This window comes from Barbus barbus, assembly GCF_936440315.1.
Source record: "Barbus barbus genome assembly, chromosome: 5".
In the NCBI taxonomy this organism is placed as follows: domain Eukaryota; kingdom Metazoa; phylum Chordata; class Actinopteri; order Cypriniformes; family Cyprinidae; genus Barbus; species Barbus barbus.
Genome location: NC_136733.1, coordinates 40,189,747 through 40,205,180, shown reverse-complemented (window position 1 = coordinate 40,205,180; position 15,434 = coordinate 40,189,747). Strand labels below are relative to the sequence as shown.

Genomic DNA, 15,434 nt, shown 5'->3' with positions numbered 1-15,434 from the left:
CAGTTTCCACACTTAAAAAAAAATCCAACTTTCGAAAAGTTCTACTAACAAATGTAAAAAAGTATCCTGAACAACATTTTTTAGTAGAAGTCAGTTTAATTTTTTTGTGTGAACCGAACAAAAATACTCTAAATATGTCGCTAGCAAAAGTTGTTTTGTTTACCTTAGATACTCAAGTATTTGTTCACAGCATATCCAAATGTTCTCCCCACTTTTCAAATTCAGTCATCTCAATTTGCACAATATTGCACAAGTTCTCAGCATGCATTGTAGCTTGAAAACATTTTATGTTAATTATTATCAATATTACATTTTACTGGCTTAATTTATGCGGCTGCTGTTATTGCCAGTTAGCTGTCATGTGGATCAGAGTTCATATTTTTACTGATTTAACATTTGTTGATCCACACCATGGTTGAGAATCGTGTGCATCTCATTTCAACGCCTGGATTTAATACATTATCCATCAGCATAAATGTTTGCCTTTAGTTTTAAGAGGCAGATATTATGTAGTGGGCTTTAAAAACAAACATAAATCTAAAAGAAAGTGGACTGTTAAAAAGATTAGCAAAAAATCTTTGGTTAATCTGACAGATCTTTTAAAACTCAATAGACTGACTTTTATTCATTAGATGAACTAAAGATGATAAGTTGTTGGTTGGTTGCCTTATTTTTTGAGTTAGGTCAAGTTAGGTTGAAATGAACACTAGAGGTAGTAAAACTCAAATAAAGTATGATTTGCAGGTCCACAGTTTCGATTAATAAAGCCTAATTTTTGCTTAATTACTTGAGGAATATTATGTTATGAATACAAAACAATTTTAACATGCTGCGAGATTTGAAAACTGATACTTTTGAACGTGTCGTCACATATCCAGCTTCATATGCGTGAGTTTTCTGACTGAGTTGGTTTGTTTGGTAGCTCACTCGATACGAATAATGAAGTTAAAATAGCCCAGCTGCATCAACAAATGCATTTTATATCACTTTTGCATTTGTTAACACTATCAAGTAGGTTAAGGGTTGGGTTTGGTGTAGGGGATATTTCCAACACGATAGAGCATTAACTTTTAGTGAAACTCCTCAGATATTTGAATTATGAACCACCACAATATGTACCTGAAGCAGCGTAATACAAACACAGCAATACGTGACATATATCAACGTAACAAAACTGTGTCAGGGTCACGTAATGAACCCACGTTTCAGCGCCACTCACTGGACGTTTAACTTCGAAACTGCCGTGAAACCCACAGTAAGGCATGTAATAACGGTGTAGCAGAAATCTATTTAGATGCATGTATTTCCAGTGAGCCTGGGTTGGTTGCTTTCCAGCTGTGTTCGATTACCCTGACATTCATCCATAACGCCTACCTCAGCGATGTCTCCGATAGCGAAAATATTCGGCACAGACGTGGCTTCGTCGGCGGCTACGACTATCTTCCCCGTTTCTTTGTTGATCTCCACGCCAACCTTCTCCAAATTGAGGGTCTTGGTTTCAGGGGCTCTACCTAAGGTCAAAGAGAAGAAAGAAGTGACGGGTAGGGCTGGGAAAATAAATCAATGCATCGCGAATCGAGAAATTATTCAATTCTGAGATTTTCCGAATGCATCACGATTCTTTCTCGAGTTGATACACATACTTGAACCAAAAATAATCATTCATTAAATTTGAAAAGGTTGAAGTGAATTACAAGGGTGTTCACATTAATCTCGCATCATAAAAGCATTCTGAGGTGAAATTACATGACTCTAGATTAGAGTGCCATTTACTGTTCAAATCTAAGCCCAGAATCGATTCCAGAGAGAATCACGATGCATTCGGAAGATCTCAGAATTGATCCACAAATGCATCCTCTGCATTTATCGTCGCAGCCCTAAGAGCGACATATCAGACAGCTTTTGGAGGATTGAGGTTGGAGTTAACCGCTCGGCCTGCTGGGAGAATTTAGGGGTGGTTTTACGCTCTGAGATTAGTGGGAAAAAAAGGGCGTAATGAGGAGACCTGGATGCATATCCCATCAGCCACCTGGAGTGTAATTTCTGTCACTTCCTATCCGACGGCTGAGAGAGGCTGTCGACACTTGTCCATCTACTTCCCCCTTCCCCCACACACACACACTCAAGACTCGAGTCCCAATGCATTCATAGGTATCACAATAAACAATGTTTGCAGCAGAAGCCAGAGGTACCCATGTGGATGCTACCAGCCAGCAAGAACAACAAACCTTAAGCCCCTTTTCCTGCCTCAAGATCAGAAACAACTTCCTCCGGCTCCACTACAGTAAGACCTGAGCCATAGATACAACTCTAATACATATGCATCTATTACACACACGTGACCCTGGAGCACAAAAGCAGTCTTAAGTCGCTGGGGTATATTTGTAGCAATAGCCAAAAATACATTGCATGGGTCAAAATGATTGATTTTTGTTTTATGCCAAAAATCATTAGGAAATTAAGTAAAGATTATGTTCCATGAAGATATTTCCTACCGTAAATATATTAAAACTTCATTTTTGCTTAGTAATATGCATTGCTAAGAACTTAATTTGAACAACTTTAAAGGTGATTTTCTCAATATTTAGATTTTTTTGCTCCCTCAGATTCCCGATTTTCAAACAGTTGTATCTCAGATAAATATTGTCCTAACAAACCATACATCAATGGAAAGATTATGTATTCAACTTTCAGATGATGTATAAATCTCAAAATTGACACTTATGACTGGTTTTGTGGTGCAGGGTCACATATACATACAGTTGCGCTCAAAATTATTCATAACCTTGGTAAATATGATCAAACGAGGCTGTGAAAATACATTTGTATCATTAATCCTTTTGATCTTTTATTTAAAAATTTACAAAAATCTAACCTAAGAATTTAAAATGGGAGGGAAATCTCGTTATGACAAATGTTTTTCTCATACTCTTTTATTTAATTTTAATACTTTTTGCAACCTCCTTTTGCCAAGATAAGAGCTCCGAGTCTTCACCTGTAATGCCTGAAGAGTTTGGAGAACATCAAACACCATTCCTTCATCCAGAATCTCTCCAGACCCTTCAGACTTCTCTTCAGTTCACCCCACTCATTTTCTACAGGGTTCAGGTCAGGGATCTGGGATGGTCATGGCAGAAACTTGGTTTTGTTCTGAGTGACACATTACTGTGGCCATTGTTGATTAGAGAAAAATGTTTCATAATGTGATATTTTCCGCCACTTTAATTGAAGTAAAAAAAAAAAAAATTAAAAGGTTAGATTTTTTTTTAAAGAGCCAATGGATAAACAATGCAGACTTATTTTCACAGCCTTCTTTGATCATATTTACCAAGGGTATGAATAATTTTGTATTACATATATATACACACATATAAATATATGTGACCCTGGAGCACAAAAGCAGTCATCAGTAGCACAGGTATATTTGTAGCAATAGCCAACAATACATTGCATGGGTCAAAATTATCCATTTTTAGTGTATTATAGATGTGTGTTCCACGTTTATTGTTGAGTGTTCATGAGATGGATTGCCTGAGGGAAGAAACAGAGCTCTGTAGCATCGCCAAGATGGTACCAAAGTGATATGCGTCTTTATTGTTGTGTAACAGTGATCCAATATATTACTGTCTCTGGTGGGGCATGTGATGTGCTGTCTGTATTTTGGCAGTTCACGGGAGAGATTTGCTTTATTAAAGTCCCCAAGAATGATTAAAACAGAGTCTGGGTGTTGTTGCTCACTCTCTGTGATCATATCAGCGAGTTTCTGTAGAGCTGTGTTCATGTGCGCTTGCGGTAGAATGCAGACACTCACGAGAATGAACGAGCAGAACTCCCGCGGCGAATAGAACGGCTTGCAGTTAATGAAGAGCGTTTCTAGATCTGAACAGCACATCTTCTTTAACACAGTTACATCTGTACACCACCTCTCATTGATGTAAAAGCACGTCCCGCCGCCGCGTGATTTCCCCGTTGATTCCACGTCCCGATCTGCTCTGATCAGCTGGTAATTAGGCAGATGTAGCACGCTGTAATTTTCCATACATATCTGAATATTTATATACTTGTATAACTGCCCAGTATTTTTGTCTTCTAATGTTTTACTAAAACATTTGAAGACCAAACTACAATGCCAAATAAAAAGTAAAAATCACCCATAATGGTGTTATTTTGGCAATAAAATAGTACTGAATAGATGTAACACTTATTTGTGTGTCTGTGTTAAAGGATGTTGCTGCCACACAGGCTCAGTTGACAAACTACAAGCTCGGTGCAAGTCACATGAAAGACATCCTTTGTTTTACACCACATTCCATCCGCAACAAAACCCTCAAGATATCCTTCACGGCCCGTGGAAAAAGAACGTCCTTGACCTTGTGTGGGCAAAGCCAGCCTGATAATAGTGAGAATGCACTTTTTATTGGTTCATTTGGAAAAAAAGGACGTGAAACGATGATTACAGTAAAGCTGGAAAAGTACCAGTATCTGCGTCAAACTTGAGCGAGCAATTCCTGCACTGCACTTCCCGTCTCTTGTCTGTCTGATTTGGGCTCCTGGAACTGCGCTGGCCATTGTGAAGGCTGGACACAACAACACAGAACCACTGATAAGGACTACGCCTGAGAATTCAAACCCACACCTCCTCACTCTCTCCCTCACACACACTCACACACACACATACACACACAGCGGGCTCTGATAATGCACAAGAACAAAGCCTGGAGTCATACGAGATAGAAACCTCAAGGCCAACATGTTATTAGCCACAACAATCTTTAAATAAGCCTTATCGACTCAACAGGCCGGAGAGAAAAATGGATGAAAAAATGAGAGGATTAAGCTGCCTTTTATTCCAGTCACACATCAAATCAGTGTGAGATCTGTAATACTCCACCGTGATTTTAATTAAATTTTACTGCACAGTAGCGGAAAAACAGCTCCTGGCAACTATAATGCAAAAAAAAATTAATAAATAAAAAATACGTATGCCCTTAATTAAATTAAACCTAAAGAATGGCTTAGCCTAGATATAACAGATAATTAATATTACAAAATGATCACAGTTTCCTCCAAAACACATAGTCTTAAGATTACTACTGTAAAACTGTAGGCTAATAAATTAATATGGATTTATAAAAAGGAACTTTAAATTGTATTTTAGTTTTCTTTAAAGGGTTCTTTGTAATTAAACAAAACTAAACGACGTTGTAAAAATAAATGGCTGTTTTCAAACAGGTTTTCTTTTCAATTTGGTCATGCAAAAAGAGGAAAGTCCCACTCGAAGCAACATCAACACATGCATAATACATTTTAATAGTGGCAAATGGAAAAACTGTTGAAAATGATCACATTTAATTTACTTTAAAAAACAAAATAATGAAAATTAACAAAAACGACAATAATCTGGAGCTATTAAATGTTAATAAGTGAAATTGTGAACCAATCGGAAAGCCTATTTATGCAAAGTATAATACTTCCCCTCTTCAATCCTCATAAAAGCGGTAACCCTATGGAGGAAATGCTCTCTTTCCTGGCGTTTAGCAGCCACCTGCAGAAGGGTGCAGCCCAGAGGAAGGATGGAGGAGCGGAAGGGTGGAAGAGCTCCGCTGGGGGTAAAAGACAAGAGGAGGGATGGGGCTGCTCTAGGAGTTGCCATGAGGGAGATAAAAATGCCATGGAAAGAGAGCAGGAGGGAGAAACTGAGAGGCCACAGCAGGGAAACACAGCATCCTCTCAGGGGTGTGATAGAGGATATCAGCCTCTGACAGCTCTTTTCACCATGACAGCAGTCAATAATAACACTATTCGACTATAACATACAGATTAATGATCCAATTTGCTTGACAGCTACAGTTAATAAATATGATAGTGCTTGATGGTAGAACTGTTAATATTTGTACATTAATAAATGTAACAGTTTTGCTATTGTGATATTGATAATATAGTCTTATGTCACACACATCCAGAGAGGAAGCTGAAGTCTCATCCTCACTGCACACACATCGATAAATAAACCAGCACCAGCCAGCCGGATATTCCTATATTCCTCTCATTGTCCCTGTAGCCGGAATGAGAGAAATCAGATGAGTGAAAGACAGAAACACAGAGCAGAGGATGGCATCTGTGCACAGAGATGCTGAGGGACGAGAAAAGGGGAAAACCGTGGAAGGGCTTCCGTACAGACAGACAACTCTGGCAGGAAAACCCAGAGCGAGAGAACAAAGCAGGGAATGGGGTGACCCCGGGGCCCCTGGTGCATCCTGGTCCTAAAGAGCAGATCTCAGTCCAGTGATTAACACTTCCCTAGATGATACCATCCCTCTCTCTTTATTACCCTGTTTGCAGGATTTGCTGATAAAGCAGCACTGTGGTGTAAGCACAAACAGATATATGTATGAGGATTTATGCTTTGGAAAAGTGATGAAAGCATAACCGATCAGAGCGGATGAGAACATGTTTAAGCATTAATCTCTGTTAGAGCAATAAGAGATAATGTACAGTCAAACAGTCATTAATTGCTAAACAAACCCTGACAGTCAGAACAATGAAATGGAAGGATTTACTTTAATAAAACGACTGGTTGACCGTATTCTGCTTATTACATGGCTCCTTAGAAAATAAACAGATACATTGAATTTATCAATTTAGTGAGGTATTTTATTAGGCGAGGAAAATAAAAGAGTGTGGAGTGAGTTATGCATTTCTAACCTAGCCACAGTTAGGCCACAGTAACATACAGTGTACAGGGCTCCTATACATTTACATTTTTCAATAAAAAAAAATTAAATTAAAAAAATAAATAGGAGCAAAAGTCTGGAAATTCACCCCCCCCATAGGAACCCTGACTGCATGTGCAAAAACTTAATAAATAAATGAATAAATAAAATTAGCTAAAATGTCATTGTGGAACTCGTCTAAAGGAAAAGTGCCTAATGAATTACATCACGCTGCATGTGTCTGAGATGCATTAAGGTCTCACCTACAGCCCAAAGGACTGAGTTGAAGGTGTCTTGATGCTCCTCTTTAGTGTTTAGATCCATCCACGTGACCTGAAGAAGCCCAGAGGGAAGCTTCTTTACTCTCTTTGGTGTACACCTCCAGGAAAACTTGGTGCCATAGGCCTCCATGTAGTCTGTGACTAAACCAGACATTTGCTGAGAGACAAGCGGAAAAAAGAAAATATTAGCAATCTCTATTCTTTACAGCCATGCAGGTGGAATAGTTTTAGAAAAAAATATTTAGATCTTAAATCGCAGTACATAAAGAACTGGCATTCGCCCTCAAATCAGTAAATAAGAGGAAATTATAATACATTTTTAACAATAAAAATCATAAAAATTATTTTTTTAGTAACTAAAATAACTAAAAATACAAAAGGAAAATACTTTAAAGCATCATATAAGCAAGCAAACCCCAAATAATAATAGATATTTCTCCAAATATATATACATTTTTAAAATGTAATATATAACAATGCATAACATTTTAATTGAAATAAGGAGAAGAGATTTTATCTACAAAGTGGCAACCTGTTCAATCTAAAAAAAAAAGTAACTGTACAAATAAAATGATGCTTTCAAATACATTTAAGAGCTTTTCCTCGTGTTTTCTTAAACACAGATTTTAGTTCAACGGAGCAATTTGCTCTTTGTTGTCATTCTATTACTTCTGTCAGACATACTGCGGGTGTAATGCTTAATAACAACATGACAAATCTCCTGTCAGAACACTAGAAGCATTAATTAAAGACGAATGCTTAAAGAACAGGGTCATAAAACAAGTCTGGCCAGGTCTCTCATCCTGTCTTTGCCTCTACCCGGGTGAGTCACATTAAAGAATGCCCAAACCAAAAGCAATGCTACTGGGACCAATAAGAGCTACACTTATATATTTCACAACTCAAAAACAAATTAAATCAGGTAATATACATCAGAGCACCTGATCAAAGCCCCGGAGGGCGATACTGCGCACCATCACAGTGGTGTCCAGCCCAATGCCTGTAAGGAAGCCGGCACATTCCAACGCTACATCTTTACACAAACACAGTGAAGGAAGAGAGTAACTATTTACTAAAATAATAATCATAATAATAAAAACTGAGATAGACTGATAACGGCAGTCAGAAGAGAGAACGATGTCAAATTTAGCGTTCCTCCCATAATCGCTGCATTAGAAACACCCTCGCATTAGTGTTAACTAGTTTTTTTTGTAGTATAGTGTTATAAATGTACATACATTAAAAAATAAATAAATAAAATCTAAAAGACTTGAGGATTTACGATGCTGATGACCGTTAAAAGCGTCATCACAGTCTTGTGAAAATGGTCCATAATAATAATAAATGTGTGTTTTTCTTTTCTATGCACATTTTCCTGCAAAACAAAAAAGAAACTCACTTTGATAAAATAGAAGACCCGGCCTCATATATATATATATATATATATACACATTTTAATGCTAATTGATATTTTATTAATCTCATAGTCTAGGAGGCAAAATTCCTGGAAAATGAAATATAAAACGAAATGATAAATTAAGAGTTTTAATAATAACTATAATAATAATAATAATAATAATAATTAATCAAATGGCTTTTTAGGAAATCACTTTGTGGCTTAAAAACATCTATATGTTATGTGGGATAAAAACAGTGGAATAATCTGTCATTAAGTGCGTTTACTTGCACAATCATAAAATAATTATTCTTAATAACCTAACAACATATATAGAAATGTAAAGTGTTTTTATATTGGGTAAAGGTTAAAAACCATTTAAGCAAACCTAGAGGTTTTCACCCACTATGCTATATACAGACCTTTACATGCATTCTGGTAAAGAAAAACACTAAAACAAAATCTCATGGTAACACGGTTTTCATCTTAAGCTGATTTATCAGCATAAATGCTCTTATTGATTAATCATTGTGTATCTGGGCAAGTAGACACTCGCCCTGTACAGTAAGTGACAGCTTTGAAGGATACAACTGGCACCAACAACCAACCTGAAACACACAGAAACAGCAATGGATGAGATCACAGATGAACAGCATGAACAAAACCAGTCACAGCACACAGGAAACGATGTAAAATGATGCTAAACCATCTAAAGAGAACAAAAATTTACTTTACTAACAGCAAAGCACAGAAAGAGGAAAGCACAGTAAAGATGACTGTGTGTGTGGTCGACGACGTGTGACATCAGCTTTAATCCACCCTGAGATTCACGGTCACGGTGAAGTCTAATTGTTAACACAAGGTCTAATCCTCGAGGATGTCCCTACACGGTGCTGCTGAGTGACGCTCACTTACACCGGAGCATCATCACATGCACTCAAACAACACTGCTAATGCACATCTGCACTTACTGCTCTTTTGTGCAGCATCTTATGGAGGGATTAGGAGACTAATCTCAGACCTCTTTTCTGACGCTTTAGCAACAAAACATCCCTGAGCTTCCACCTGACAGTGCAACAGGTCTGACGATCAGGAATGACACAGACTAAAAACCTTCTTAGTACGAACGGGCATTCCTTTAAATACAGAATGACTAACGTAAATTAAAGCAAATTCATTTACACTTCTTCTCCCTTCACATGTAATCTGTTGACCACCAACGTCATTCAGAGGAATCATTTGTCCGTTGTGCTCTACAGTATACTGAAATTAGTCAAATTATTGAATCAATTTAACTCTGCTGAACATGCAAAATAAAATTTTAAATTAAACATCTTTAAATGTTTAGACAATTTGCATGTCCACACACATTCACATAACATTGTAATGGCATATATACACTAGTGGTCATTTACAATCATTTTAATGTTTAATTATGTATTATTTATAATGCTAACTATTTTTTATGTTTTTGTTTGAACAAAAATACAGTAATAATATTTTGCAATATTACAATTTTTAGTCATTCTGATTCCTTCATTAGGATTAATGGCTTGTGTGAAGTGATTAATGCCGAAAATTCAGCTTTACCATCACATTTTAGGATATATTGAAATTAAAAGTTATTTTAAATTGTCATAATATTTCACATGACTGTTTTTTGCATTTTTGTTTAAATAAATGCACCTTTGGTGAGTATAAGAGACTTCTTTGAAAAACATTAGAAATTTAATTAGGCCTATTCAAAACTTGACCAGTAGTGTACAATTAAATATTAATAATAGTAAAAAGTTTTTAATATTTGTTATATAGGAGTATTTTAAATACAGATACAAAGTTCTAAATTATTCTTCGTAAAAACACTATATTATTCATTCTATATAATAACCCAGATGGCCTAGATTGAGCATAATAATATAATTATGCATAGTCCAACACAAATGAATGAAAAAGTTTTATGTGCAATGCTATGCGCCAATTTTAAATAATTGCACACTAAACACACACAAAAAACCCTGCATAATCATATTGCCATGTTTCCCAATTACATTACCTCTCTCTCCCATAAATTTATTTCAGTCTCATAAACACACACAAAAATTACAGCTCATATTTGATCATGTCCTTAAATAACCGTAGGCCTTTACTGTTAGCATAACATTCTCTTCAGCCAAAGTCTCACCAGCGGCAGAGAGTTGATTCTGGGGAGTGTGTGGGAACTGCGGTCACTGTAGACTCGGTCAACCTTGGCCAGCACTTTTATAATAACCCTGACCTTGATAAGATCATTCATGCTGTGCCTTCCCTAACGTCTGCCCAGACTGAGCCTGCTTTCATTTCAGCAGAGCAGAGCAGAGAGAGATAACAGGACAGAGGACTATTTACCGCATGAGCATCTGTGGGTCCCGAGGCCTTTCGGACACCTGAACCACAGGCAAAATAGTTACCTGGTTCCTTCAAAACAAGTTATTTTCAACATTGATGTTTATGCAATGAGCCCAAGGGTTGATATTATACTGAATGCATCATTTGGTAGTCTTCAGAATCTAAAGCATACAGTGTGTCATCAGTCCTGACAGACGCTCTGTTGTTTTGGTGGAAACGACTGCACAAGTCAATGTAAAAGGCTTTCCTTGGCCCTCTCGGGCATGCGTGCCAATGGTCTTGTTCATGCCCGTCAGTCACCAAGGTCTCACCACTTCCACAGGATGAGCTCTGTTACTGGCAGCGGTCTGAAATCACACCTGTACAAGCTGACAGCTCAACGGCAAAACAACATCACCTGTCTGAGAGGATACGGCCACGGCAGAAACTATAGCGTGACTTGAGTTGAGGGGAAGGAACTGAAAATACTGAATGAGTTTAAGCAGAAGTTAATCTCTAAATAAAGTTATAAATAAAATATAATATGTGACCCTGGGCGTATTACAGAAAGTTTCTTATCTTAAGATATGATGTTAAATTAGGATTTTTTGCAAATTCGTATTACAGAAGCAAATCTTAACTTGATTTGGGATTCTTATCACAATCAGAATGCGCTTCATTGCCAGGTATGTTTGCACATACGAGGAATTTGGTTTAGTGGCAGTAGCTCCACAGTGCGACAGAATGACAGCGACAGGACACAGATAATAATAATAATAAATAAAATTAAAATAATGTGCAAATGCACAAAATGGACAATATGCAAAATAGCACAAACACAATATACAAAATAAATAATTCAGTATGTACAGGTATGTTAGGTGCAAATTTTAAATGCAACAAGTATGTGTGTTAAATAAAAAATAAAAAGTATGATAGTGTTGTGTGTTTCATGTTTATTGTTAAGAGTTAAATGTTCATGAGATGGATTGCCTGAGGGAAGAAACTGTTCCTGTGTCTGGTCGTTCTGGTGCTCAGAGCTCTGTAGCGTTGTCCAGATGGTAACAGTTCAAAGAGGGAGTGTACTGGATGTGAGGGGTCCAGAGTGATTTTACCAGCCCTTTTGCTCACTCTGGATGAGTACAGTTCTTGGAGAGTGGGGAGGGTTGTACCAATGATTCGCTCAGCAGTCCGGACTACCCTCCGTAGTCTTCTGAGGTCAGATTTGGTAGCTGAGCTGAACCAGACAGTTATTGAAGTGCAGAGGATGGATTCAATGAGGGCAGAGTAATAATAATAATAATAATAATGTTACATTTATATAGCGCTTTTCTGGGTACTCAAAGGGCTTTACATGGAAGGGGGGAATCTCCTCATCCACCACCAATGTGCAGCATACACCTGGATGATGCGACGGCAGCCATATTGTGCCAAAACGCCCACCACACACAAGCTTATTGGTGGAGAGGAGATAGAGTGATGCAGCCAATCAGTGTATGGGGATGATTAGGAGGCCATGATGGTCAGAGGACAATGGGCAAATTTGGCCAGGATGCCGGGGTTACACCCCTACTCTTTTTCGAAGGACATCCTGGGATTTTTAATGACCACAGAGAGTCAGGACCTCGGTTTAACGTCTCATCCAAAAGACAGTGCTTTTTACAGTATAGTGTCCCCGTCGCTATACTGGGGTGTTAGGACCCACGCAGACTGCAGGGTGAGCACCCCCTGCTGGCCTCACTAACACCTCTTCCAACAGCAACCTAGTTTTCCCAGGAGGTCTCCCATCCAGGTACTGACCAGGTTCAACCCTGCTTAGCTTCAGTGGGCAACCAGTCTTGGGCTGCAGGGTGATATGGCTGCCAAGTAGAACTGTTTCAGCAAGTCCTGTGGCAGGTTGAACTTCCTCAGCTGGCGAAGGAAGTACAACCTCTGCTGGGCCTTTTTAACAATAGAGTCAGTGTGAATATCCCACTTCAGGTCCTGAGAGATGGTGGTGCCCAGGAATCTGAATGACTCCACTGCAGTCACAGTGCTGTTCATGATGGTGAGTGGGGGGAGAGCAGGGGGGTTTCTCCTGAAGTCCATGATCATCTCCACAGTTTTGAGCGTGTTGAGCTCCAGGTTGTTAAGACTGCACCAGACAGCCAGCTCCTTAACCTTTTCTTTGAGACAGGAATGATGGTGGAGCGTTTGAAGCATGAAGGGACTTCGCACAGCTCCAGTGATCTGTCAGTACAGGATTTCAGACAGGCTGGTGTCACACCGTCTGGGCCTGGTGCCTTCCTTCTCTTGTTCTTTTTGAAGACCTGGCGCATGTCATCTTCTCTTATCTGCAGTTCAGGTGTGGGGGAGAGGGGGGCTGCAAGAGGTGTGAATGGTGTTTTTTCAAACCTGCAGTAAAACTCATTCAGATCGTCTGCCAGTTGTTGATTCTCCACAGTGCTGGGGGGCGGTGTCTTGTAATTGGTGATGTCTTTCAGACCTTTCCACACTGAAGCAGAATCACTGGAAGAGAATTGAATCCTTAGCTTATTGGAATAATTCCTATTTGCCATTCTGATCTCCCTTTGCAGTGTGTATTTGGCCTGTTAATACAAGACTGTGTCCCCATTCCTGTAAGCATCTTCTTTGGCCTGATGGAGCTGTCTGAATTTTGCAGTGAACCATGGTTTGTCTTATATAGAAAAATTATATATATACATGCACTTTTTCCACTTAAAAACATGAGATGCAGTGGGATGCAGAAAAACCACCATAAAGTCTCGAGACATGTTTTTTAAAAGTTGAACTTACATAAATTTTACATGCTTTCTAAACATGCGGCTCTCTTGTGCAACGCTGATATGTGATAAATATACATTCTGTGCGAACGGCTTGGTTTCAGTTTTGATGTAAACAACATCTCTTTTTTCGCAATATTTTGAATGAGCAGCGCCGCGGGGGTTCAACTGGATAGGCTAAAAAAAAAAAAAAGCATTAATATGCAATGATACCTACATCGTCGTCGCATCTCGTGTGCACTGATAAGGCTGCCTGACGCACACCTAAAATGTGGATTTTTATTTTAAATTCGACGAATATTTGAAATGCACATTTTTTTTTTGGCAACCAAATTATAGAAAAAATGTATAATTTTGAGCCATACAATGCATTGTTGGCTATTGCTACAAATATACTCGTCCTACTTATGACTGCTTTTGTGCTCCAGGGTCACATATAAATGTAATTAACTTGCAAACAAATGCAGCTGGCTAAAAGTGACAAGCACACTTAGAAGTATGAGCAAAGCAACAGGTGAAGCAGACAGGAGGATGACGCTGAAACACAAAGTGCTTCCTTCCTTTGATCAGAATTAATGGCTGAAAATGTTTGCTCACATGTTTGGTCTGGTCCTCAACATAAAAGTCACTTACGTTTTTTTTGGAGACTCTTTGAGCCAGAAGACATCATCACTCGTGATCCCGAACTCCATGGCTCCTGGGACCTGAAGGATAAACCACACAGATAAGTCATTTCAAAAAGGAAATATTCAGCATAAGTACCAATCAATTTAATAGCTATTATTATTTTTTTTATATAATTTAATATTTAAAGCTATAAAAAAAACATTTAAAACCAAGTGCATAATAAAAGTACAATTCCATGTATATATAAATATTGATATGATAATATTAAAGTTACTTTAATATAAAATTAAAAAATAACTACTGTTTTAAATAATTCCAGCAATAAAATAAAATGCTTCCAATATTCCTCTATTATCCAATTTAACATATTTTAACTATAAATGTATAGTAAACAATGTTAAATTAAATTAAAATATTCGATTAGTTAAATATAATTGTAAAATAATCTCTAAATTATTTTTATCTTCATGAAAACACTGATTAATTGCCCTAAGAAGAGGCATCACTTTCTTATTTCTTCTTTTAATTTATAATAATTATTATTTTTGAGTTTCATTCTATTTAATGAAACTCAAAAATACTGTTGTAACTAATAATACCAACGATAAAAAATATTGCTATATTGCATCACTCAATTTAACATATGCAATTTTTTCATCACTTTAATTAAAAAAAAAGATATGTAAAATAATCTTACCATACATTTTTTTTTATGAAAATGTCAGAATGCAAAACATTAACTTCCCTAAAAAGAAGCATCCCTTTCTTTAACTGTATAAATTTTAAACTATTTACCCTAAACCCAGGAAAACAAAAAATTTTACCAATGGAAGCAAAGACAAATAGCATGCCGGCTTTCAAGTCTGAGGAAGAATAATATCAATTGTATCATATTTGGAAAGACAAGAGGAAATTATTATAATCAAGGTCACACAGTGGAAAGACAACACCCACACACTCACATGTGTAGGGTACTTCGGCCGCCCACCAGTAGCAAACACAATGTTTTTGGCGGTCATTGTCATCTGTGCATACAAAGATGAAGGGTTAGCAGGAATACGGCACATCAGGTTGATGGTTAAATATGTTTCAGATAATTAAGTGGTTTTAAACTCAAAATCATACCTCTTTCCCTTTGGCATTTACAGCTCTGATAGTGTGTTCATCCACCAGACTGCCCTTCATATTCAAATATTTCACCTTCCTGTTACATCGGACAGAGAGATATTATATCACAGATTATATCACATTAAATACCAACACATGAACC

The 15,434-nt window shown here is 37.5% G+C and overlaps 1 protein-coding gene across 2 annotated transcripts in view; it reads right to left on the bottom strand.

Annotated features, from left to right (window-relative positions):
* The window catches only part of LOC306870141 (thioredoxin reductase 2, mitochondrial-like), a 28,675-nt gene that overhangs the window by 10,510 nt on the left and 2,731 nt on the right, over positions 1–15,434 (bottom strand). For both annotated transcript variants that reach the window (XM_079417247.1, XM_079417246.1), the window contains 7 exons: positions 15,290–15,368; positions 15,127–15,189; positions 14,171–14,241; positions 8,979–8,998; positions 7,936–8,027; positions 6,977–7,151; positions 1,375–1,511 (listed from right to left, as the gene is read on the bottom strand). In XM_079417247.1, the coding sequence (XP_079273373.1) occupies positions 1,375–1,511; positions 6,977–7,151; positions 7,936–8,027; positions 8,979–8,998; positions 14,171–14,241; positions 15,127–15,189; positions 15,290–15,368 (637 nt within the window). The remainder of the gene's footprint in view (positions 1–1,374; positions 1,512–6,976; positions 7,152–7,935; positions 8,028–8,978; positions 8,999–14,170; positions 14,242–15,126; positions 15,190–15,289; positions 15,369–15,434) is intronic.